Source organism: Conger conger, chromosome 7 (assembly GCF_963514075.1).
Source record: "Conger conger chromosome 7, fConCon1.1, whole genome shotgun sequence".
NCBI lineage: Eukaryota > Metazoa > Chordata > Actinopteri > Anguilliformes > Congridae > Conger > Conger conger.
This window is the reverse complement of record NC_083766.1, coordinates 12,349,066-12,375,502: the sequence shown is the minus strand read 5'-3', so window position 1 is coordinate 12,375,502 and position 26,437 is coordinate 12,349,066. Positions and strand designations below refer to the sequence as shown.

General features: G+C 39.7%; 1 protein-coding gene across 2 annotated transcripts in view; it reads left to right on the top strand.

The window, feature by feature from the left end:
- Positions 1 to 26,437, top strand: part of tenm1 (teneurin transmembrane protein 1) — a 198,295-nt gene that overhangs the window by 4,944 nt on the left and 166,914 nt on the right. For both annotated transcript variants that reach the window (XM_061247745.1, XM_061247744.1), the window contains exon 2: positions 12,616 to 12,876. In XM_061247745.1, coding sequence (XP_061103729.1) covers positions 12,616 to 12,876 — 261 coding nt within the window. The remainder of the gene's footprint in view (positions 1 to 12,615; positions 12,877 to 26,437) is intronic.

Sequence of the window (26,437 nt, the reverse complement as noted above, 5' to 3'; positions counted from 1 at the left end):
AGGGTCGCCCTGGTTTCTTGATCAGATCATGTTAAAAGTGTGGCTATAAGCACTGATAGCAAGTATTATGTCAATTGACCAACGATTGGATGTAACTGACATGTGAGCTCACGTCCAGTTTAGGTTGTTTGAATGTTTTTGAAAATCAAAAATGCATCAGAGAAGTTTTTTGAGGATTGGTCTGAAAATGATCGGTGCCCCCAATAATAAGAAAAGGTAGAAACACACTGTGTGCCTATGTAATCCATCCATCTTCTTTACCACTTAAATTATTCAGTATAAAACATAAAAGCAATAACCATTGACTGTCCCCATAGTCAAGAATTTGCAGTGGACATTTGAAGAAGGCTGCGCTCGGCTAAGTCACAGTATTACAGAATATGTTGTAAATGTTTCAGGATATGTGTGAAAGAAATAATTCAAAGAATTTTCATTTTAATTAAACAAGAAATGGGCCAAATGGGTGGGTGGTGGGGTGGGTGTCTAAAACATGTTTGTGGACATGGACGAACCTTGGGGGCAGAAAGGTAGAGAACCACTGCACTACAGCATACATTTAGTGATGTATGTTCCCTTTAAAATAGAGCTGGACTTGCAGAGCACAATGCGAAATGCACACATGAGTTTGGATAATGACTGAAATGTCAGTTAACCTCAATCATAGTTTATTATGCATTCATAAGCAACTGACTGGCAAGAATTTGGCGTGTGTCATTAAAGTGTATCTCTGTATTCACAGCCTTTTGTTTGATGCTGTTATATATTGATTGAAATATTACATGTTGCATGCTTATTAAAGGTATTTTTTCCCCATCGATTGTATATAAATCAAGGAACAGAGATGTTGACTTTTGTCTCTGAATGCTCAAAATCCTGCCAGAAACGATGAGCTTACCTGGCTTGATGTGAGCAAAAGACAGCAGTTTATTGCTGCAATTTATGGCTGTATTCAAATGACAGTGCAGAAAAAAAGCTCTAGTTACCATGGAAACTGCATACACTGAATAAATAGCATTCACTGGCTATGGATTTTTTTACCTCAGCAGATTGACAGCAAAAACAGAATACAAAGCACTGTGTTTCAGTTGACAAGGGGGATCTTCCTTCCTTTGATTCAGGGGCTCAGAGGTCAAAGTGATGTCTACTAGAACTAGTTACAGGTTAAGAACTATCTCCAGTAGTGGATCAAGAACTGCAGGGGTATGGAATTAGGAAAATCACTTGTGTTACGCTTAATCAAGAGCAAGTGTGTGGAAAGTCTCCATGAGTACATGGCACTCAGTGAGAGAAATATAGTCCCCAGTCTAATGCAAATATAATTCTCAGGCATTAGCTTTTTGTATGGAATATATTCATGACTTGGCAGCAAATTATATGGTGTATTAAAAGGGTTTTTACTTGGAGATTTTTCAGGAGAGTAGTTCTTACCATGGCAATATTGAAGAAGTGTGCTGCATTGAATGTTTTTGAATCAATACTTTGGTCGTAATACTTACGGTACAGTATGTGTCTGGAATTAATCAGTAGCCTGATGTTAATTACAAGGGAAGGTTACATGATTGGATATGTGGAATTTATATTGCACCAACTTTCACTACACACACCCACTATTTCTTATGATATTTTGCCTTTTGCAAATGTGTAAAGTACAGTTGTCTTCCTTTTTTCAGCGTTAAATTCTGGACTTTTTTTCAAAATGAGATACTGCTGTTTGAATTTTAAATGCAGTTTGTTTTGTCTTGGATAATCTGAGGCAAATTATTCAACCTGCCTCAGCCATCGCTGTCTCTGAATATAATATTCCACTCTGCAGTGCAAGAATAAAAAAAATGAAGAAAGTTGATTCTCCCTAAAAATGTTAATTGAAGATTAAGCTGAGATGCAAAAACTATAAGAGGAACTGCACGTGTGTCACAGCAGGCTTTAGAGCCAGTTCTCTTCAGTTGTGCTAATTACTGTGGCCAAAGTCTTACCAGTGCGTTCCAGATTAAGCTCTCACCAGACAACATCACAAAGTCAAGGACATTTAGACTTTCAGATTTTTTCTCCTCTTTGGCTCACTCTACATTACGCTGCCTAAATCGAGCAGGTTAAAGAAACCGGTGTTCTGAAACACCGGCGATTGTGCGACGGTCTGAGATCGCGGCGTTTTTCGTGCCCGCCGAGGCCGAAAATAAAACAGGCAATCTCGCGTCACCGAGGTTAGCGCGTCATCTGAAATCATTAATTACGAACTGGCGAGCGGCCCGCGTGGTAAGCTCTCCCCATAGGGGGCCGGGCGTGGGACAATCCCGTCGCTCTCCCTCGCCAGCAGACATTCGGCGAGGACAGATGGCGGCGGCGACTCTTTAATCTACGGGAAGGCCCTCCGAGGGCACGGGCTGGGCCGTTTCACAGCTGGCCTGCCCTGCCTTCCCAATGCGGGGATCAGGAGGCGCTCACACTGCAGGATGTGTCCACCCGCCCTTCCTTCTGCAGAGCGCATATTTTTTTTGCGGAAGCTACGCACCAGACCTGGGTCAAAAATATGTGGTTTGGATTCATACTTTTCTGTGATTTACTGATCTTGTCCGGTGTATTGAAACCTATGAAATACTCTCAAAAAGTGAAAACCCTACCTTCTGGTCCTCTTGGTTGGCTCACTTGCGCTAGGCCAGATCAATCCAGCACAGGAAAGTATTTGAATTCTAAATAATTACATATTTCATTAATAATTATGTAAGAGAAACTATTAGCTTCTAAGCTACTGTTTGCATAAGAGTGAGATATTCTTACCCCATTAGCAAATCTTGACATGAGTCTATCTGATTAGGTTAACCAGAGCCCTGTTGGCCAGTACAATTTATCTATAGCAAGTCATAATCCTGTAATTGTCTGTTACCACCACATATAACATGGATGTGGGGTTGGATTTTAAGAGGCAAACAAACATAAAACTATGTACAGAAGTACAATATGTATAATAAAAGTATAATAAGGGCTCAGGCAGTAAGAGCACTCGTCTGGCAGTCAGAGGGTTGCTGGTTCGTTCCTCCGCCCGGGCTGTGTCGAAGTGTCCCTGAGCAAGACACCTAACCCCCAAATGCTCCTGACGAGCTGGTCGGGGCCTTGCATGGCAGCCAATCGCCGTCGGTGTGTGTGTGTGTATGAATGGGTGAATGAGAAGCATCAATTGTACAGCGCTTTGGATAAAGGCGCTATATAAATGCCAACCAACCAACCAATATTGCAATATACACAGACCGAGAGCAATATGATGTCTCCAGTACCAACACACACGCTGAAAAAAACTGTTCTCTGATATTGACATATCCTACAGTCATGTATCCACAACAGCCAGATACCACCCCCGGGATAAGCTAAAAACAGTTTTACAGCAATATACCATTGGTGAAAGCTTAGTGTATTCTGCACAGATTTATGTCGGGCAAAGATTTACCTGCAACGCAAACGCTCATTGGAATGTTAGGCACGTCTGTATAACAGTTCTGCGATGGGAACGCAGCGATATTCCGAAACTGTCCGTCACCTGAATATGACATATTATACCTTGTTGGAAAGGGTAGGAAGTTTACCATCTTTTACATTAGTTCAGTACTGAAATGACCTAGCAAGCAACAAGAAACAGTTCAAGACAACATTTAGGTATAATCCCGAAATGACTGGACGGATTACAAAATCAACTTCAATGTTCGTCAGAAAACAATCGTAGCTTCATAACTAGGTGGAATATTTGATTCCATAAATATGTCTGTATTGAATAATTTGCAAAACAAACTTCTATTTCTACCAAAATGGAAATAGTATGTCGGCTGGACACGCAATACAATTGAGCTGAAAAAAAACAACAATGTGTTTATTCATACAACTTGTTGTATATTTTTGTTCTTACATTGGAACAAGATTTTTTGACTTCGAGAAATGGTAGCAAGGATTGTTACAATATGCCTTTTATTGTCTGAGTCTCTGGTGACATGAGGGCTATAAACTGTGAGCGTGGCGAGGGGGAGGCTGAAGTTGTATTGCCCTGTTTTGCAAATTAAAGGCTGATAAGCATCTAAACTATTATACTTGCTCATGGAGTCTTTTTAACAGGCATTGTCATTTTGCGGTTTTATTACGTCCCAGTTTATATTATAGAAATATATAAGTATATAAGTTATAAGCATAAATTAAGTTAAGTATAAATATTCAACTAAAATACTTGTGAAGATTGCCTTTTTTATTTTTTTTGCAGTGCACTGTATTGTATATCAGGTGCATTCTGTTTTGCTGTGAGTGATTTACCCGTGGTAAGTGTAAATATGTCAGATATTTGCAGCTTTGCATACAAGATAAGGTTCTGGTCCTATGGACATGCAGATAGAGAAATGGCTGCTTTTAGCATACCGCAAAGCCAGAGTAAACAGCGGCGACCACTGCTGTCAGTCTAACTATTAGGAGCGTGTAATGGCAATCACGGTTACTGTTGATTAGCTGAGGGTGGGCTGGGAACTGTAGGATTTTTAATGACTGTTTGTTGCTGAGAAACAGAGAAACAGCCTGAGGTTTCATCAAGTGTTTGAGCTGTAATTTGTTCATGCCAGTACTGACAAAGAGTGTTTCGGCTGCACTTTGTTCATGCCAGTACTGACAGGGAGTTTGAACGGCAGTTGAGCTGTAGTTTGTTGAGTGCAGACTGTTTCTTTTAGGGCTCCAAATCTAAAGTGCATTACATATGTTACACACAGAAGCACAGGGACATCACTGACAGTGATCAGAGATTCCATTTGTAGGTTTCTGCAGTAGCCCTTGACCTGCGTTAATTTATGTGAATAGGATGACATGTAAAAACAATGAAAGGAAAGAGACTATGCATTGTTTATTTATTTTTTGCACAGTGATCTGCGACATGGCTTTGGTTTATTGTCTCTTCTTGGTATTAAATATAAAATGACTTTCAACTCCATTAAGCATATGAGATGTCATTTAAAACGAATGTACACTCAGTGAACACTTTATTAGGTAAATATTAGACTTATTAAGTCTTCTGCTACTGTAGCCTATCTACTTAGTGATTTGACGCATTGTGTGTTCAGAGATGCTCTTCTGTATATCACTGTTGTAATGTGTGGTTATTTGTGTTCCTGTCACCTTCAACCAGTCTGGCCATTCTCCTCTGACCTCCCGCATTAACAAGGCATTTCTTCCTGCAGAAACTGTTGCTCACTTGATTTTTTGTTTTGTTTCTTGCACCATTCTCTGCAAACTTTAGAGAGTGTTGAGCGTGAAAATCCCAGTAGATCAGCAATTTCTGAGATACTCAAACCTCCTTGTCTGGCACCAATAATCATTCTATGGTCAAAGTCACTGAGATAAAGATTATTTCCCCATTTTGATGGGTGATTCTGATTAACTGAAGCTCCTGACCCGTATCTGCATGATTTTATGAATTGCAGTGCTGCCACATGATTGACTGATTAGATAATCACATGAATAAGTAGGTGTACAGGTGTCCCCAATAAAGTGTTCAGTGAGTGTATATTTGGCTTTATGTTCTCAAACTGGAAGATCAGATTTTTTGCAAGAGTATAACAAAATAAGCATGCTCATCCCTTTTACCCCATGCTCAGGTGTAGAGAACAAGGAATCAAAATTAAACACAATATCCACAACACTCGCAGGCTGAAATGAATGCTTGAAATGAAGAACCTTTCACACAGTTCTATTCTAGTGTTCCATGCCATTAAACATTACAGGATCACTGCTACTCCAGAAATCAGGGGCACCACAACTCAATATTCACCTGACCCTTGCAGTAGTGTGTATTTTATTCTGACTCTCGGTTGATTTAATTGATGTACTACTTTGAACTGCATTGGCATGCTCTTGCTGACACAAGTCCTAGTTTTCTAATGCAAATTAAATGTTTAGCACACACTCTGGTAAAATGAGAAATACTGGTTTCTTTTATTTTATACTAAACCAGTGTTTTTACCAGAGAAAGCAGTTTTTGTGTTTAAATGAATTCCATGGCTTTCATGGTTGGAAATATCATGGTTATTTTACTTCTCAGTAGCCACAGATGTGTGTGAAATTAGCTCTCTACACCCAAAATTGTTCTAAAATGCTCCAAAAGAAAGGTTTAGGTAATTCAGTAACCTTACAAAAGAAATGGTTGCAGCTGTGAAGTACAGATCTGGGCAGGTAATATAGTGTTCACTGGCTATTTACATATTACACATACATCAAGCATTTTAGTCTTTTAATGAGAAAAATTTCTTTTTTTTCTGAAGCTGAAATTATAAGCTCAGTTAAAAATAAATGCACTTCCACCACCAGTGACAAAATTTACAAATTGGTTGGATAATTGAAAGAAAGATTCTGTCTGCATAATAACTTCCTGTCAGACTGTTAACTTTACATTCTAAATCAACACTCGACACGCTAGTCTTAGCTAGCAATCTTTGGCTATTTCAGGCAGTTAAGAATTTTAAGAATGTATGAGACAAAAATACTTTTAATTAGTTAATACTGAAGTTATTGAAGCTTTCTCTGCTCCTGATAGGAGAGTGTATGCGCACATTGTCCGTAAATCCTTCGGAAATGCATTTACACAAATTACCGAAATAAAAGTTTTCGGATGGTAGTTTTTGTTTTTTTTTATAGATATTTTTTAGGCCTTTTTCAGCTTTATTGGACAGTATAGTATAGAGAGACAGGAAGAATGGGAGCGAGAGAGAGGGAAAGACATGCGACAAATGTCAGACGGTCAGATTCGAACCGCCAACGTCGCGGCTCGCAATGAGCATGCGGTCAGTGTTCTACAGGCTGCGCCACCGAGACACCATGGATGGTTGTTTTTTAATAGGATCTGAACAGACTTCACGAGTGCTCTCAGCTGTTCGTATTGTGTGCAGTTTTATTAATCCATTCATTCATATTTTATTTTGATTTATTTTAGTAAGCCAATTAAATATTATAATCATGTCATATAACAAACACAACTGGATTCAACATTTTAATGGGTGATGTTTAATTTGGGTAATCCTGATTCATTAATGTTTAATTGGAGTTATATATAAATTCCGTACAACACATAAATGATGTTAGCTATACATAAGGTGTAGAAGTCATAGCTACATTCATGATGGGAGGATTTCCAAATAATTAGGATTTTCTTGGTAGTGTAGCTACTGCCTTGCACATCGGTTGGGGTGGATTTGATTGGGTCCCAGAACAGTTGCATGTCCTCGAACATATCAATAAATAAAAATATTCTTGATCCAATATCTTGCCTAAATTATTGACTCTGGTTAAACATGTAGTCTGTTACAGATTGCAAGCTAATAGGTAGCTCCCGCTATTAGTAATCCTAAACAGTGTGCGGAGGTGAACTAGTGCAAATATAGGTATGAAATGATATTATCATTTATTTAACTTGAATGGTTGCTTAATTAGGTAATGGAAGCCATTTCTCTTGTTGCATTCACTTACAGTATGTAGGTTTTAGACGGCTAGGCTATATCTTGTCTTCCCCAGCTCTGACAATTCACTGCTTACACTACGGAATAAAATATGTTTTTGGCTTGCAGTTCCGTTAACAGAACTTAAATCTCTGCATTAGAGAAGCTTTTTTCTTTAGTCTTTTTCAGCTGAAATTCCAAGCTTCTTATAAGGCATTTTAGGGGCGTCAATGTATCACAAATTCCGTGAACGTGCTTTTGATGTGCGATTACTTGGTATTTATCTACATTTGCACGTGGATACAAAAAAAAAAGTTTATCATGTGTTTGTTAAATCCGGCTGAATTTGTTTCACATGAATTTGCACACGGATTTCTGAAAATATTGATAAATGAGGCCCATTGTCCTTCATGGTACCATCCCTTGGCTTCCAAGAAAATGACTCTGGTAAGGCTCAGAGGTTTTCCCAAGAATGCTTCTCATCTCAGGAGTCGGCAAATGATGATCTGTCACCCATGCAGTCAGAGCCACAGAAGTATTCTTCTACTTCCCTGATTAATACCAACCTTCCTGGGAGAGAGTAAGCGCTCCTCTCATTATTCCGCTCGCTTTTCCCACACTGCTGCGCTTTACCATCATTCTTCAGTTTGTCCAATAACGCCAACAAAGCTGAAATTTTGCACTTCTGAGCCTATAGTGAGTGGGGCCACTACACTGCTAATTTTCACAGGTTCTCATTTACTTGACCAACAATGAGAGGGTAAAAAGGGTCCTTAACCCTTAAACCAATCTACACAGTTGTCCTCTGATAGGCGGTATTACAACTTTGTTGCATTCAGGACAATAAAAAATGGTTTTATCATCTCCAAATTAATAATGTAGGTTTTGTTTCTTCCATTCATGTATAACTGTCCAGTTTTTACATTTCACCTCTTCCAAATTCAGGATTTTATCAGATGGCTCATGATTGCACCTTGCATTAATGCAATTTCCAATCACTATGGTAACAGGATATACCATTTGAAAGCATTAAAACTCATGGTTCTCTCTGTATAACCTATTTTAAGATGCCATTGCTTTAGCGACAACAGTTCCTTATTTTGCAACATGTGGGTGGTAAATAAGTATGGGGGGACTTCCACTTCTCTGCATTTTGGAAATCCATATACTACACAAAATAAGGTAATGTCAGTGTCCTACGGCAAGGGTCCAGTACACCAAATAAATTATAGTTTCTAATTCTGAAAACATACTAACTCAAAGAAATGTCAATAGAATACTTGGATGTCTCTGGAGCAATTGTCATTGTTGTATTATCTACGTTTTGTTTAGGCTCTCTCGAACAGGATGAGCCCACTTGCAAGCTTGTCTGACCAATATTGGTAATCCAGTTGTCCAATAAAGGCATGATCCCCATCTGTGAGCAAGAAATAAAGTATAACAGTATTAGCATTTAAGCTAATGACATTACGCATTCAAGCTAAATTCCAACGATGTATAGTTCTACTTTTTTTTTTCCTGACTAACAAAACCTTTTTAATACTCATATTGGGACTGTTACATATTTTACATATCTTCAATAAATGGACATCAATCAATATATTAGCATACAATATGTTATTATTGTGATTATTGTACTGATTTTTTACAATGTTATCTACCTGTTGCTGTCTGATGAAAGCACAAGGAGAGGGAGAGGTAGGGGGAGGGTGACAGGTGGGGCAATGTGCAAACACTTTCTAGTTGTATGCTTTAGTAAGCAAAATACAGTATTTTGCATGTCATAAGACCCATGATATCATTTTGTTTCCATGTATCCTTTTGGAGTCTCCAAATGTCCTTTTTGGAAAACTGCCTAGACATAGCTTAGACAAAAAAAAATCATTATGGAGATATTTTGAAATTTGAAAGGGGATTTTTCCAGTGTTTTGGCTGTGGCTCTATTTCTAAGCACGCCACAATAAGCTGTATCCACTGAAAAACAGAAAATATTTTCAGTGAGAAAACAATTTTCCACTTCCACTGTGTTTGAGCTTCTGAATCTTTTGTATTTTTACCTTTCAGAAGACACCAGCATTAGGCCTGTAGTCAAAATGGTTCAAGAATAGTAACCATTTTATTTGGCGTATGTATTTTTCAAGCTTGTGTCAAGAAATGGGTTGATACTGAAGGGGTTAAATATTTAAAGGTAAAATTTGTGTTAAAAAATTGTTACTAGACCATTGTAAATCCCTTCCTATCATTGAAAAAGGCTCACTGACATGTTGACTCACCTCTGCCTGTGTTTATAGTCCTTACATTTGGGTTTAAAAATATACAGTTGACGGGCCGGCCAAAATATTCATAGCTCAATAATTCAAGCTCATTGGTTGAAAATGTGTTCTAATTGCCACAGCCAATGGCATTTCAATGTCAGTGCGTTCACAGAGAAGGGGGAGGGATAAACAGTGTTTGTGGTTTGAGCGTGTTTGTTGCTGCAATTCCTCTCTTGACCATTAGGAGCTTAAATTCATCATTCAGAGTAAAACGGCACATGCATTGCAGGCCAAATTAGAGCCCTAGTTTCAGACAGCTCAGTTAACGCAGATGTCTAAGGAGACAACGCTCTTGTTAATTACCGTTCATTGGTTTTATGCTACTAGGTGGGCAGCCTCTCATGATTTAACATGAATTAATCACAACGCTCACTTACAATATTGAATGAACTTTGGATCATATCGGAATGAATTCAATGTACTTCTCAGTCGAAGCTAATTAGCATCATCGGGCTTGAAGGTTGGCAGTCACTTCGCTGTTGTTCAGATCACCGTACAACGGCCGAACCCGTTTGAAAGCAGAGCGACGGCTTCCTGTTCTCGCATTAAAGCACGGGGGCTGCGGTTGTGTACATTTACATTGGCTGCCACTAGCCGTCTGAAGTTATGGGATATGACAGCAAAGGGGAGCTGCCGGATCATTCCGTGTGCAGCTCGTTTTCAGAGAGGGTGTGAGAGTGAGTGAGAGAGGGAGAGGGAGAGGGAGGGAGCGAGAGAGTGAGTGAGAGAGAGAGAGGGAGCGAGAGAATTATTTCTTTCCCATGGTGCATCTGAACTTCTGAGCTGTGAGCTAAACGCCCCCACAGGGGAATGTAAGCGAGCAATAAAATATATATGACTTTGTAAACTTCACACACACCCTAACATGCCGTACTGTAGATGTGAAGCCATTAAGTCCTAACCCTTTCCACTCCAGATCGATGCCGATTTTCATTATAATGATGCCGGTTTATTCCGTGTTTAATGCGATGTGGTTTGCAAAGAAACCTATTTGAAGGACTGTAGGAAATACATTCAATGGCTTCATCAAAATAGTTTATGTAGTTCATGAAATGGTCAATAAAGGAGATAGAAATGACCGTGTTGTTGCTACTGGTCTCGGGTGACGAAACATTCTCCTCAGAAATCAAATCACTCAGTCAGAAATCAGATCTCCATTCCTGCCATTGTAAGCCATAATGAATTCACATCTGTAGCTATCGATCATACGGTGTCACTCACTACATTGTTATTATTGCTTTCTGCAGTAATAGTTTCAAACATGTCCTTGGTATTACTTATTTTTATTTCCCAAAGTGAATATCAGCTTTTAATAAATCAGAAGGTTGCTGTACTGGAAGCCTACTAAATTGGACCATATTGGTCTTGTTTTGCGCAATTAAATGGTAAAATATACACAGATCAGGCACATGAGCCTTTACTGGCAAACAGCCTGAAAAACCTTGGCATTCTGAAATTTACCACTATATCGAAGCGTTTGAGCAAAGTGAAGTGTTGCCTGTGAAGTGTTGTTGAATCTCTTCCTCCAACATCGCCAGTATGGAGAGGATATACCGTAAAGCCACACCTACATTCCGGTTTCACTGCAGACAAACAAAAATGAAAGAAGCAATAAAATAAAAATGAAATATCTTACCATACACCTCTGTGGAAGCTGCTTAATGGTGAGAAAATGTGTTATGGAGAAAAAATTGACTTATAGGAACAGAGATTCTGCCAGTGTCACATTGGAAAAAAGCTCTTTATTACATTTTCAGGTGAAATACTGTACAGTATTACAGGTTAAAAATAGACCATGTACAATACACTTCACACCGCAAGGTGACAACTTTGAACAGATTAATATCCATGCATTATGCTCTGGCTCGAATTGTGTCATTCTAGCTGGTATGACCCTTAAATCATATTTTACACATATATCGGAGTGTATGTGGTCTTGTTTTATTCAGAGAGTATATTTCTGATTATATGGGTGGCCTGGAGGCTACATTTTGCAGTCTATAGTGCCATTTTACTAGATGTTTTGCAGTCTACACACAATGTGAATATGGAAATGTGTCAAAATGAATGTCTTATGTGGCAAAAGTGAATTTGAAAATGTGTCAAAGTGAATCTTTTATGTGACAAAAAACTGAACGAGGGAGTAGAATGCTTTCATGCCACATCAAGACACTTGTGTTTATGTCTTTATTATTTTGACAGGATAACACCTGTTAGCCAAAGTTAAATATTAGTAACAACAAGTTTGCATGTTGCAATCCAGCTGTTCATCATTTCCATGTAAATGAACTGAAGAAGGGTTTACACAAGAGAAAAACCAACAAAGAGAAACGTGGTATTTGGCTTGTGCTGTCAAGACTGAATTATGTAAATTACATTAATTTCAGGCAGCATGCATGAAAAATCTTAATTCTTGTGGCCAGAATTTTTTTTTAATGTAGCCTGTTGTATAAAACCTCCTGCAACAATAGGCCCTATAAGTCAACTTTGGTTTTGTACATGACTTATGTTTTTGGACTATTTTGTTCACATTATCGTCACCTTAGAATTATAAGGTTCTATCTGTCTTGTTGAGATATTGAGCTTCAAAGCTTTGACATCGTACCGTACACAACAAAAGTGAAATGCAGGGCAGTTGTTCATCGATCAAAATGACATACACCCTAAAATTATTCTGTGAATGTAGAATATCAAAAAACTATCAACAGCATATTTACTACGCCGATGTCAGTCAGTACCTTATAATTCTAAGCTCTCATTATGTAAATAATCAGATGAAATTTGCCTGCATTTCTGTCGCCATGGTGATCCTGTGGCGCGGTCTCAGATGATTTCCCCGATGATTTCTCCCACAGAGTTGGAGTTCTGTGAGCCTCCCCAGATGCTCTGCCCCAGCTACCAGGTGGAGCTGCGCTCGGTGCCCCAGCGCGGCTACCCGCTGGCCCTGGGTTCCGACGTGGACACGGAGACGGAGGGAGGCCCCTCCCCGGACCACGCCCTGCGGCTCTGGATGCACGAGATCAAGTCGGAGCACAGCTCCTGCCTGTCCAGCCGAGCCAACTCCGTGCTGTCCCTCACCGACACCGAGCAGGAGAGGAAGTCTGACGGAGAGAACGGTAAGAGCTTGCGGTGCACTGTAGCGTGGGCATTGGTGCCCACGCCCCCCTTTCTGATATCCCTATCCCTCTTGTCTAACCCCCCCCCCCAAAAAAAATAAAAATAAATAATAATAATAATAATAATATTTCACTTATGATGACTATATGTTTAAAACAGTACTTCCTATGTATTTAAAATGTAAATGTAAAATGTGTGTCTGTGTGTGCGTGTGGGCCTGTGTGTGTGTGTGTGCGTGTGTGTGCAGGCCTGCATGTGTGTGTGTGTGTGTGTGTGTGTGCAGGCCTGCGTGTGTGTGTGTGTGTGTTTGTGCTTGTGGGCCTGTGTCTGTGTTTGTGAGCACCTGTGTGTGTGTGTGTCTGTATGTGTGGGCGTGCAGGCTTCTGTGTGTGTGCATGTATGCAGGCCTGCATGTGTGTGTCTGTGTGCCTGCGTGCAGGCCTGCCTGTGCTTCTGAGGGCCTGTGTGTGCGTGTGTGTATGTGCGTGCGTGTGTGTGTGTGCGTGCGTGGGCTGTAGCCGGGAATCATTGTGGCTTTGTCCTCTCATCAGGGTTCTCGGTTCTTGGTTAGCTTCTTGTGTCTGTTCTGAATTGATCAGCACTTTTCCCCGCTGTGCGTTCTGATCTTTCCCTCTCATCTCCCTGAGCGGTGGAACTTAACAACCAGTACATACTAAAAAACATAGCCGGTGCAACCTCTACTGCTGTTAGCCGTGGGTCTGCTTTACACGGCCTAGGTGAGGAGATTTAGAGCGCATCGATGGGTCGTAGCTGCAGTTACGTTGCTGGAACAGCAGAGAGAAGTCCTGTGGAGTGACCTACTGTACGTACGCCATCGGCCTCTAAACCTCCGGCCTGCCCTTTCTTCACAACATCAAAACGAGTCTTCTGTAGCCAGGAAAGATGATATATGAGGCCGAGCCTGACCTCGTTCCGCTGACTGTGAGAGAAACCGTGATATGGATTTTAAGAGATTACCGCAGAGATCAGCCTGCCGAAACGCACCTGAGATCCCCCGACAGCGCAGGGGAGGGAGGGGGGCGGGAGGGCTTTCCGTCAAACACGTGAACCCTGCTCGTTCCGGAAAGGTCCGGAGGAAACCGCAGGTAGCGAACACAAACAAAGGAGCTAGTTCCATCGATCGGCGGCGGTAATTTATGCTCCGCGGATATAGGCGCGGCGCTCTGACTCACACCTCGCCTCCCCCCCCCCCGCTTGGACCGATGCCGGAAAAGGGCGAGAAAATTGGCGTGAGATTGGAGTTTGTTTGCGACGCGTACCTCGCCAGAGTCGCTCCTAACGAGAGGCGGGAGCGGAAGGCGCCGCTTCACCTCTGTCGTGTGCGGAACGGCGATAACGGGCGCAGAGTGCCAACGGGACGCGGCGCGCGCGTCTCTCCTTACCGCACGCGGCAGAGGACGCGGAAAAGAGGGCCCAAAGACGGCCATCCCCCTCGTGCTAAAAATGGTCTGCCTGTTAGGGCTTAAAGGGTAATTACACTCCCTGCTGTTAAATCCAGCTATGCCAGCTTGAAAATTGAGCTGGTCAAGAAGGTTATAAGCTAGTCTAGCTGGATATGCGCTGAATAACCGGCTAGTGCTGGTAGTTCGTCTGAGCTACCAGCTGTTTCAAAATATAGCTTGAGCTGGTCAAACCATGTCGAGCTGCGTGTTGATCTGAATTCTACTTACTTCCTCCACTCCACTTTGGCTCTGCCCCAATCAGGATGTTAGGGTACCACTTTGAAGGTGCCTCTATGTCACATAGATGTTAACCAAGGTATTGAAAAAATAGTTGATGCGCACAAATTTGTCAGTTTACTTCTTAACATACATTCTCGAAGTGGGAATGCCAGCTGTTATGGATCAATGCTACATGGAACACTGCCGGCACCTGATTGGTAAGAGGATACTTTATGCAAATATGATGGACACACCCACCCCAGAACACATTTTTCAAAATTGTGTAGTAGGTGAGTGTAATTAGTCAGTCCAAAAGGCCTGTGATTTGGCTGAGGTTTCATCTCTCACATCTTATTAAAGTTGGAATAGGTGAGTCAGACACCAAGGATGGGATATTCTTCTGAAGAGAATAAGTTTAGTCTTCATCCATAATGCAGACCCTCTCTCTCTCTCTCTCTCTCTCTCTCTCTCTCTCTCTCTCTGTCTCAGTAAAGTAAAATAACTTTCAGAGAAATTATTAATCTACATGTAGTCTACTGCAGAACTGGACCAAATACATAATTTCTTTGGACTCAAATACTTTTCTATGCTTTACTGAGCTTGTCTGGTGTATTGGTACCTATCAAATACCTCAAAAAGTGCAAACCCCGCCTTCTGGTCCTCTTAATTGGCTCAATTGCACCAGGCAAGATAAAATCGAACAGTATTTGAATCCAAAACAATTACGTATTTGACCCGGGTCTGGTCTACTGGACCGTGACCTTCAGCACAAAGTCTTTTTCTATTTTTTTCAAGGAGGGTGTTGCTTCTCATATCCCAGCAGGCAGGACTGAACTGGCAATTATAAGCGTAGTATCCTCAGACACACTCACATTGCCTTGAATTAATGGGCCCAAATTAAAACAAATGGCCAGATGGTCCAGGAAGAGAAACGCTAGGGACGGAAGCCGTGGTTCTATTAATCATACAAACGGCATCAATTGATAGCCTCTTATAGAAGCTGAAAATGTTCACTGGCCGGTGCGACTGACTATAAGCAAAGGGGACATAAACAAATGCTTGTCTGACATTTTCCTCCTTTGTTATTTGTTCATTTATTTCATAATGAAAATCTATTGTTAATGTGGTGGAAAATACTGCTGACATTTTCAGCAAAGAAGAAAAAGCTCAATCGAACAGTGTCCGCTTTTATTAAACACCAAATATCACATCGCATATATAGAATGTCAAGTCTTGTATACCTCAATTTTTTATTTTTTTGTAAAAGAGTTGACATGAGTAAAGTATAGTCAACAAAGGCCACTGAAGATTATACACATGCAGTATATTTGTTCAGTTATGACAACTAAATACAACTGATAACAGCGGCATTCGTGCAGACTGTGGAAATATGAGGCTAAGACAATGTTGCAGTAACAATGTACATGACTGAATCTCTGAGTAGGCTGTGCTCACAGCCTCTGAGCTGTGTGTGATTGATGTTTGGCAGATCCAAAATGGAGCCATCAAGCGCTGCTGTGTAGTACACTGATAGGAACATAAAGCAGCATAAAAGAATGCCATTTTCTGAGATGTACGTCTGTTCATCAAACCGATCGTTGAGCAACTTATTGTGTGGCTGCGCATTTCTGTTCAGTTCACTGGTGTATCATGTCCAGTCTTATGCACTGCCGAAGTGTCATGTGTGTTTTTGTTTTACTGCTGAAATCATGTGATATAAATGCATTGGGGATTTATATCGAGTCGAGATTTGTGGAGATGTTTATAACAACCTCAGTAATAAAACATCCCCTTTTAGCCAGACAATAAATCTAGGACAAACACTGGAACCTGTTTTGAACAGGTCATGAACTGTGTGAAACGGTTATTTACAATTATTTGAAGCCGCAGTGAAGACATTATTTTTCCTGTGTCAATATACGTTCATTTTGTTTGCTATAATATGTTTAAAATGTTATCTATTTTAACACGGATCACCTGCGACTTGATAGTTTACATTAGTTACATTACTCTTTTTTTGGAATCACAATTGTTGTGTTCATTTACACTCACCACCCAGTCATACTGTAAGCAGCATAGGATATGTGTATTTTAATTTGTTTGTGGATGATCATAACTGGGCAGTCTTTGTATACGTTTCATCTGCATTGTAGCTGAATGTCTCACGTTAAACCCTTTGATTTTCTTTCAACAGAACAATTTAATTTATGAACCATTTCATGAATACGTTATTATTTAAGACCTATGCCTTATACACCCATAGATGTCAAATAGAATAAACCTGAAAGTTTGTGCAGTCAAAAACAATTGAGGCCTTAGGATCATTTTGTGCCCTTAGGTGTCAATGTTTTATGAATCTGAAGGCATGTCCTACCTTACACGTAGACAAAACAAATGCTAATATGCACAGGATGCAAGGTAGTTCACCTCAGATGTTGAAGAGAGGAATCTGGAGTCAATTATGCATGTGGAAATTCAAAGCAAATGCAAATGACCATTTAGAATGGCTCAGAACACCTATCATGCCTGCACTTGAGTGAGAATAGCCTGAACATTTGGGTCATTGTGCTTAGCTTAGTTATTTTAGCCTACCGCTACTCTAAATCTAGCTTAACTATTGGACTTTTAAGGTAGTACAATATGGAAATAACTACAGTAGAACCATCAGAGATACAAACCACGAAATAACAGTCTGACTTGTCAGCTGAACCAGGAAATACAGTAGCACATCAGCAATTACGCATTTTAAAGCTCCTTATTAAACAATATATAGATTCTATTGTCATCACTAATACAAAAAAAGTGAGTATTGATTGATTAAATGATTGATTTTTATTTATTAAACGGCCTGCTTTAAAAAATAAAGGTCAAATGATGCACATAACTCAGTCAGTAAATGACTCAAGTTAAAATTGATGCATTTAGGTTTCACTCTCTCAATTATGACCATGCCAGAGTACCGAACAACCCGTATTCCACATGAGTTTCCATCTCTGAAGTTATTGGTTTTACCCACATCAAGTGATTCTTTGTAATTGACTCCACCTGTCTATTTTTCATGAGCTTACATAAATAATTTACAATAGTAATGCGTAGGGTATAAATAATGTCTACCATACGCACTGATATGAATGACATGATGGAAAAAAGAGCATCTATTCAATTGTCATTTGAAATTAATTTATGTCTGTTGTTCAGCATACACGGCAGGCAAAATACTTTCAGTCTCCTGTAGAAATATAAAGTGTGAAATGCTATTTATTTGTGTGAAGCACAAAGTGAATGTAAATGACGGCGTATACCTGTCCCAGGAGGCCTATTATAAAATGCTATTCTTGTGCTGTCAGAAAGCAAACTCCTATGCAAAAACATCAGCATTTGCTGTTTGTTTGTATATTTTCTTGTACTACATCTGAAGTGTTTCGGCGGAGAGCACACATTTCGCATTGTTCATTTGATTTTTTTCTTTTGAAGGGATCACATTATACATTCTTTATAAAGGGTCTATGGATATAATACATAACTGCGTATGCACGTTTTCACGAATGTAATTGTATGCAAAAATATACATCTTTGAGAATACCGTCAAATGTTCCACCGTCAATTGGACAGCCTGAGCTGCGTTAGGTGATTCATACTTTGTGAGGCAACATAACAGAAAAGATGCAAGGGAAGCCTGCTACTGATATTGTACAAACGGCAGTTATCAGATTGATGTGGCTGTTAACTACAAAGGGAACACTGACAAACAGCAATACGGAGACATTAGAATTAGTCATACATCAGTCTGTTTCATGTGTGTTTGTTTTTCTGTTTTAATCAGGTCCAGGGGGTAGTGCTGTCACTTCATTTCTTGCCAAAAGTATCATGAGAATGTTAAAAAAAATTACAGATTGAGAGTCCAGGTGAAATCCAGCTCTTCACGATTGTAACATAAAACACGCAAGTCTGTGTCTGTTATATCTTCCTGTGAAGTCCATGGTACCTTCAAAGCAAAAATGTAAGTGAACCCGGTGGAGATTTTTGCAGCTGTATTATATAACCAGCACTTTTCAGCATCCAAACTCACTGCATCTGTACAGCCCTTTACATGCATAATATGACAGCCATAATTAAGCTTAATTAAGCTCATCTTAAGTAGTTGATCTATGAGCAGTTAAGTTTTAAAGTGGCACGAGTGGGTTGAAACAGAGAAGTGGGAATGTAAAATCCTTCATATTTCTTTATTATTTGACACACCAGTGACCCCCAAAAAGCTCAGAGGGTTTCCTTAAACGGCTGCGCTCTGTTATCATTTGTCCGGTTGCTTGACAGTTTCAAATTAAATACCTACAAAACAAAATGGAGAAAATAAAAGTTCCTCACAAATCAATAGCTTGTTGGTCGCAAACTGTGAAATTGTGACAGATTGCATGTGGATTTGGTCCTGGACTGCTTCCTGGGCAGAAGTAAATCACTGCAAGCATAGACAAAGATGGAGTAATACACTATTAATCAGCACCTCTTTTCATTTTTAACTCTTATACTGTATGTTGGTGACTATCTTCCAAAAAGGGATATTCTTCTTTGTTGGTTTTAGTTCCCTGCTCTTTTTTTTCCCCACACACAGGCCATCTATTGCAGTGCGCTCCTGGTGTATGCACCAGATAATTGGATATTTATGCATTTAAAAATGATGCCCAAAACTACCATGTCCTACTTTGCTCGTTATTATTCAGAAGCGGTTATTATTCTCTTTCTGAAATTCTCGGTTAGCAAGAAGGAATTTCGCTCCACAGTTAAACACTGTATGTCCTACCGGGCTTGCTGCAGTTCTCATGCTAAGTAACCCAATTAGCTAAAAGCAGTAACCTTAGGTGATCTTAGGCTGTGCTTGAAAGGCTGAGAATTATGCATATTTCCGTGCAGAGTGTGTGGATTTGTCAACATGTCTACGCGTACCTGTAATTTCGTATTCGGTTCTATTCCATGCTGCACATCTTAAGATAAGCAAACGTCTTAATGCTAAATCTGCTCATTCCTCGACCGTTTGGGAAGGTAGAATGGTTTGTCATGATGAGACTGCTATGCCCACGCATTCTAATTAGCCATGTCAGGCTGTCTTTCTGGAGCAGCTGAAAATATAGCCACTGCAACTTTTTCCAAGCTCATCGTCAAACTCCAATCGCACATTTTAAGCTTAATTGACAAGTAATTACATTATGAAATATTGCCGTTTTCATACCGAATCCCCGCTTAGGTTTTCTATTATGAGTGTACTTTGCATGTCATCGAGTTTACGACTGTAAGAGTTACAGACGGTGCCATCAAAGAGGATCCTATTTTCTGTGTGAAAATACGTTGTGGTGCTCGATAATATTTCCAAACCGCTAATACAATTCTGTACACATCCAAACATTTTAGAATGACAGATGACTGAGAGGCGCGACAGAGGTGAACCACATGAAAAGAGGCCCCCCAATCTAATGACTGTTTGACAGTGTCATCATTCCATGGCTGAATGACTAAAAACTAGATTTGAGCAGAATCCAGACACTGCTCCGACGTCTGAAGAGTGCCAAGCTACCTCGGGCCCTTGAGCCATGAAATTACCATGCTACTCATTAGCGGCCAGCCAAGCCCCCTTAGCACAGACTGGGAAAAAAAGATTATCCGTACATAACCAACTCTGGGGTAAATTGAGATTTTAATGGAAGCTGTAGCCCCTCACGATTGAAAGAAGGCCCTTTCACTTTTTCCTCTAATGAATCTCTGCAGTCTCCATTTGGCAAACGTGGAATACGCGGTAGTATCGCAACACTACCAGTGAATTTTTATACGGAATAAAGTAACATTAATAAAGGGCATTGCTGATATGCTGCCAAGCTGCGTACAAACAGCGGTTATGTTGAGAACACATTCTTCCTCCATGCCTTGCAAAATAAAAGTACAAAATGGCCGGGGTTTTGAGGGAAGTTGGGTGTGAGATTAAGGCTTGTACTGAGAGACTGGAGAAAAGCATCTGGATTTTAGCTCCTAAAGCACGGCCCCCGGGGAGTTATCGATCACTCTCTTCCTGGTGACTGCAGGGTCTTTAGCTGGACTGGTAGCTTCTGTCTCCCTGGACAATTCGACGGAAATAAAAGGTGACAGAGCGGTTGACACTCGTCTTCACCACGCACCTGGGGAATCGGCCAAGGCGATGCATGGATAAGGGGAGACACTGGGGGTGATAGCATTTCTTATATCAGAAAACTCACCGTGGTTCGGCTGTACCGCACGTAATGGGAGCGATTTCTATCACGTTATTCATCCAGCTGCGAACCGCAGATGTGTGGTCTGGACTTCCGCTGGAGCCAAAAGTCATCTCACCGCCTTCATATGGCAAAATAAAGAATCTGTGCACATACCATGCTCATCCTCCTGCTGAGTCATAAATATCTAATTTATATGAATTATGCTTGATGAAATTCATACTCAAGCTGCAGGGGGAAAAAAATGAAAATACAAGTTATCTCCAAAACTTTCCGTCGTGTAATTTGATATAAGTATTAAAGGTGACAAGTCTTAATATAAAATTTATAACAAGGAGGTATTATTTGTTCGATTTGTTTTCCCTCCCCATTCCATTTTAAGTTGGAAAATTGGCAAGAAGGAAAATGAGAAAAAGATAACTCGAGCTCTGCAGCGGTTCAATAAGATGGTTCTATTAATGATTAATATTTCAGGGGACCGTGCACAGCACGGCTGATACTGTCTGATGAATTCACATGTTTGAATTCACTTCAATGGTTTAATCTAAAGTGTTGACGTCTCGAGAGTGCTCTTTCCCTCGGCGCTCAAAGGCAGGGCAGCCGAATACTCAAAGCAATAGTGCGCCACACTGCCTGCTACCTGGCACAGTCCAATTAGTTGAGATAGGGGAAAAAACCGTGGAGCACATCGCTAGGAAAAACAGACTTATATTAATGAACTTGCCGAATGAACTAGGGTTCGCTATGCTGCAAACGTAATGGCGTTTTTAAGTTATGTGTCTCTTAATGGCCCGGGCTGTGCGTTTCTGAGCTTTCTTGCTCTCAGTAATGTCTGTGGAAATTGAATAGGTTTTTTTTGTATTTTATTTCTATGTAACAGCTGCTCTTTTCATCTTCATAATGAAAACATCATCTTGGTACTGTGTGAAACCTGTGCCTTGAGGAAAATTGCCGTCGTAGCAATCTGAACAAGCCTTACTGTACTTACTTCCTGTCAATCTTGAATACTCCAGGTGACTTCCGTCAGGTCTTGGATTACCCCCAATTTAGCTTCTGCAGATTTGGCGGAACAACAACATGAAGGGTTGGTTCATATGAGAAATAGAAGAGTACAATGCATGTGTCTGTAACCCGCACGTACAAGACAGCAGTTGATTTAAGTCCACATTTTTTTTATTATCCCATGGATTAACATAAATCCTATGGTTATTAACATAAGGGTGGATTTATTTAAGTCTTTTTTCCTTTGTTTTTATTTTTTTGATTGAATTGTGCATTTACAATAGCTGCCTTTGTCATTTTGATTGAATCCACAGTTGGGTCCTGGCAAAAATAGATTTCTTTTTGTTGTTTGACCTTCACCAAATTTAAGAACAATAGTGTATGAAAAAGAAAAACAAATACAACAATAACAAGCTAACTGATGTTTTATGAAAAAGGTGTCAGCAGAAGTTTGAAACAGACAGAAACAAATGGCTATTCTTAAATGGCGTGACCTGTTTTTCGAAAAGCCAAAGTGAAAACCGGGTATGTTTTTCTGTTTGCGCTGTAGCAGTATGTAGCATTGATATTTGAGGCCTTAACATAGTTCAGAGTCAGAAGCTGAATGGTATCCTCTGCTTTAAAAAGTCCATATAGAAACTTCAAAGCTTTATTGAATTTTTACTCATAGATTATATTGACTCATCCTATGCTCAGACAGTTAAGCTAGGGCAAGGCTTCATTTTATAACTGTCTATTGTGGGATTAGCATGCCATGCTATTGTAACAATGTGTGCTGTTAACTCATTGAATACCACTGACATTCCAGTGCTGCTTTGAGCTTCTAGCTCACACTTTATCTGAAGTGTATAGTATACAGGTGGCCTGTAGCGTAGTGGTTTATGTACATGACTGGGACCTGCAAGGTCGGTGCTCCGATCCCCGGTGTAGCCACAATAAGATCCCCACAGCCGTTGGGCCCTTGAGCAAGGCCCTTAACTCCATATTGCTCCAGGGGAGGATTGTCTCCTGCTTACTCTAATCAACTGTACGTCGCTCTGGATAAGAGCATCTGCCAAATGCCATTAATGTAATGTAAAACCTTCAAGAATTTCAGTCTAATGGCTTATAACTTCTAAATGATATGCTATGCTTCCTATGTAAATGCAATGCTTTATGATGGATTACACGCCACATACATACCTGTATAAAACCCTAAAATGTGATATAGCATGCAATGTCTAATGACTTATCAATCAAACACAAAAGCTTCAGAACATCACGTTAGGGAGATTACATGATAAACTCACTAAAAAAAAAAGTCACTGAGCAAGTAGCCTAGGCCTAATACAATTATTTTTATTTGCATTGCAAAATTGTGCACATTTTATCAACATTATATGTGGGAACATGTAGACTTCCTCATTCTCCGTACTCGGATAATAGGCCATTTATGACAGACATGCAGATGAAACAATCTTGAACAGATTGCTGGTTATGATGAAAGCTAACTCAGTAGTTAACAGAGTGGTGTATCTTTGTTTGTTTGTAGTGATTAGTGATTTAGTGGATTTTTCTATATATCAGGATGCACTGCTTTTTTTCTCTCTATATATATATATATCAATAAATATATATCAATAAATAAATGATTTCCTTTCAGTTAAGGTTGTTTTAAGAATCTACATAATGTGGCTAAACAGATCATCCTTACCCTTATCAGATCAAGCTATGCAGCTAACTTTAAGAACCTTTGTCTTGGTTTCCAGAATTTTATTTCGCCTTTTATTTTTTTTCAATCAAAGAATACAGTCTTTGGATGCATATATTCCGTATTTTGATATCCTATCTTTCTAATGGCATGCAAAAGTCAGGTTGTCTGGAACTGTGTGCTGGATGGTTGAAAAAAAAGACAAAAAAGTTTGGAAAGGATTTTAACGAGGATCTCATGCAGAGTTGTTGTTATTGCTTTGGGGGTAATGCCAAGGCTATGAATATCCCAAAGATGCCATTGTTAATTCATGGCTTTTGGTTAACCTTCACTTTATTTCTTATTTGGCTTTCAACATGGCACACGCTCACAGACTAGAACATATGCCAAAGTTTAGTCTGTCAATTTGAACGCTGTATCTGTTTTTTTTACCTGATAAAATATGCTTGTTTTTTCTTCGATTTTTCTAGAGATGCTTTGGTCTGTGCTGTTATGCAAATTAACTTTTCTCTCCATTTGTTTCACCGTGCACGCTACGGCCAGTAATAAGATATGCATCTGCCACCCCCCACTCTCCATATTGGTACAGTACCACAAGTTCAAGTGACATCAGTCTACAGCAGACTAATGACACAAATTGTTTATTATTCCACGGAATCACCTTGTCGTTCTTGTGATCTGTTCGAAGGGGAATTTACATCAGACCAAAGCAGGTGTTGCCTCAGACCTAAGCTTTGTTCACTGTAGATTAGAGGAATCGAAGCTGAAAGGAATGTGGAGTGTGCCTGGCATCGCCGAGTGTGATTAATGCAGAAAGCCACCACGGTGAAGAACCGCCTGAGAAATATCTGCTTCTGTGGCGGCCATCTTATGACTGACTCTCATCTGAATGTGGTTGATGAATAGCTTGTGTGCTTTTCGTTTTGGATTTACTCATTAAGGATGAATATCTTTTTCAAGAAATTTCTACCCCTAATGCACCAGATTCATTTATTGTAAGAGCTCATCGACTCTTATAGATAAAATGAACTGACATAAATGAGATATATTTAATTGTCAATACATGGATATCATATTCTGAATAATAAACCAACCGTCAAAGGTCTCTGGCATCCAGTTTGACAAAAGCAGCATTATTTGTACATTTTAACATTCATAAATCCGTTTATTGTATTTCTGCTACATTTATATATTCAGCTACAAGCAATCTCACCATCCTTTTAAAGAGCAACAGCCAGGTTCATTTTTATATGTCAATAGCATAAAGTGCTTTCATCTTCCCATTATTTCTCTATGAAATTCATTATTATTTCTAAAATTTGTCGGTATAAAACAATCTACTGAAAGCATGTAACTGCTTTGTCACTGATTTTTATTTGTTAGTCTGTCTCTATGCTTCTTTGAGTAAGCCATCTATTCTCACATTTTCTCCACAATTTTCTCTCACATTTTGAAAGTTGAAACTCCAGTGCAGTGTGCTTGACAAGCAGCACAATTACCAAATGGCAGGGGAGTTGATTGAAAGGGTGCATGGATTTGACTCAAGATGACAGATAGAAAAAAAGAAATGGCTTATCATTAAATGGTGGATATTCAGTTCAGAGCAAAAATAAAAAACTTGAATAATGCAGAATCTGAAATAATAGGCACATTGCTAAACGCTACAAAGCCATGTTTTCTCAAAGAAACATGTAATTTCTGTCGAAAAATAAACTCAGTGATAACCCAGCATAATGAACTGTAAATAAATGGCATCAAACAGTTCCTGCTGATTTTTTGGCCATACATTCTGTGCTGTGAAAACTCCCATTTCACCTCATCCCAAAGGTGCTCTGTTGGATTCAGATCTGTGGACTATGCAGGGCACTTTGATAAACTGAAGTGTTTCTTTTTAATGATGTTCCTAACAGTTTATTTTGCCTATTGTTTGGCATACTGTATTTTCTCATTTCTCAGCCTCATAGTGGCTTCCTTGACTTTCATTGGCACAACTCTGGTTCTCATGTTGACAAACACCATTACCAGACACCATTAAGACAATGTACTGAAAGCTCTCTTATACCTGCACTATGGATGTGATTGAACACCCTGAAACAGGTGAAGCCATTCATCCATTGACCATTGACACATGCTGTTTATTCAATCTTCATTCATCTGTTTTTTATCACATGCTCGTTGTAGCCTGATCTTCCTGTTCTTAACTGACAGAAGTCAAACCCTTCGTTCCGTCTTTTGCTATTTTCTGCTTCGAGGTTCAAATAATTATATGTTCAGAGATGCCCTTCTGCCCACCACTGTTGTAACAGTTGTTAATTGAGCAATGGTGGCATTTCTGTTAGCTTTCTTGAGTCTGACAATTCTCCTCTGATCTCTCTCATTGACAAGATGTTTTTTCCCACAGAACTGCCACTAACCGGATGTTTTTATGTTGTTTATCACACCATTCTCTGTAAACTTAAAAGAGACTATAGTGAATACAAATCCCAGGAGGGCAGCTGTTTGTTCCAGCTGATGGAACTACCACATTTGGCATCAGCAATCATAACTGTCAAAGTCACTTCGGTCATCCATTCTAATGCTTGGTTGAACAATGACTAAACCTCTTCTCCATGTCTGCATGCTTTATATATTGAATTGCAGCCACATGATTTACTGTTTGGAGGAGCTAGCTATTCGCTTATGTACCTAACTAATTGTGATAGCAATACCTTACTATCAGGTCTGGAGCCATTATCAGTGTGATGCAGTTAACTGTCAAGTCTTGAGTTATTGTTTGTGTGATGCAACTTATTAGCAAGTCTTGATTTATTATGCTGACCATTTTAATTTAATTAACTGAGACATCACTAGTTTGTACGTTCCACATAATTCCACAACCAAACATCATTGGTCAGAGGAGAAAAATATTGTTTTCAGTCATGTGCCTTAATTCAGTTCAACTTTGAATTGATAA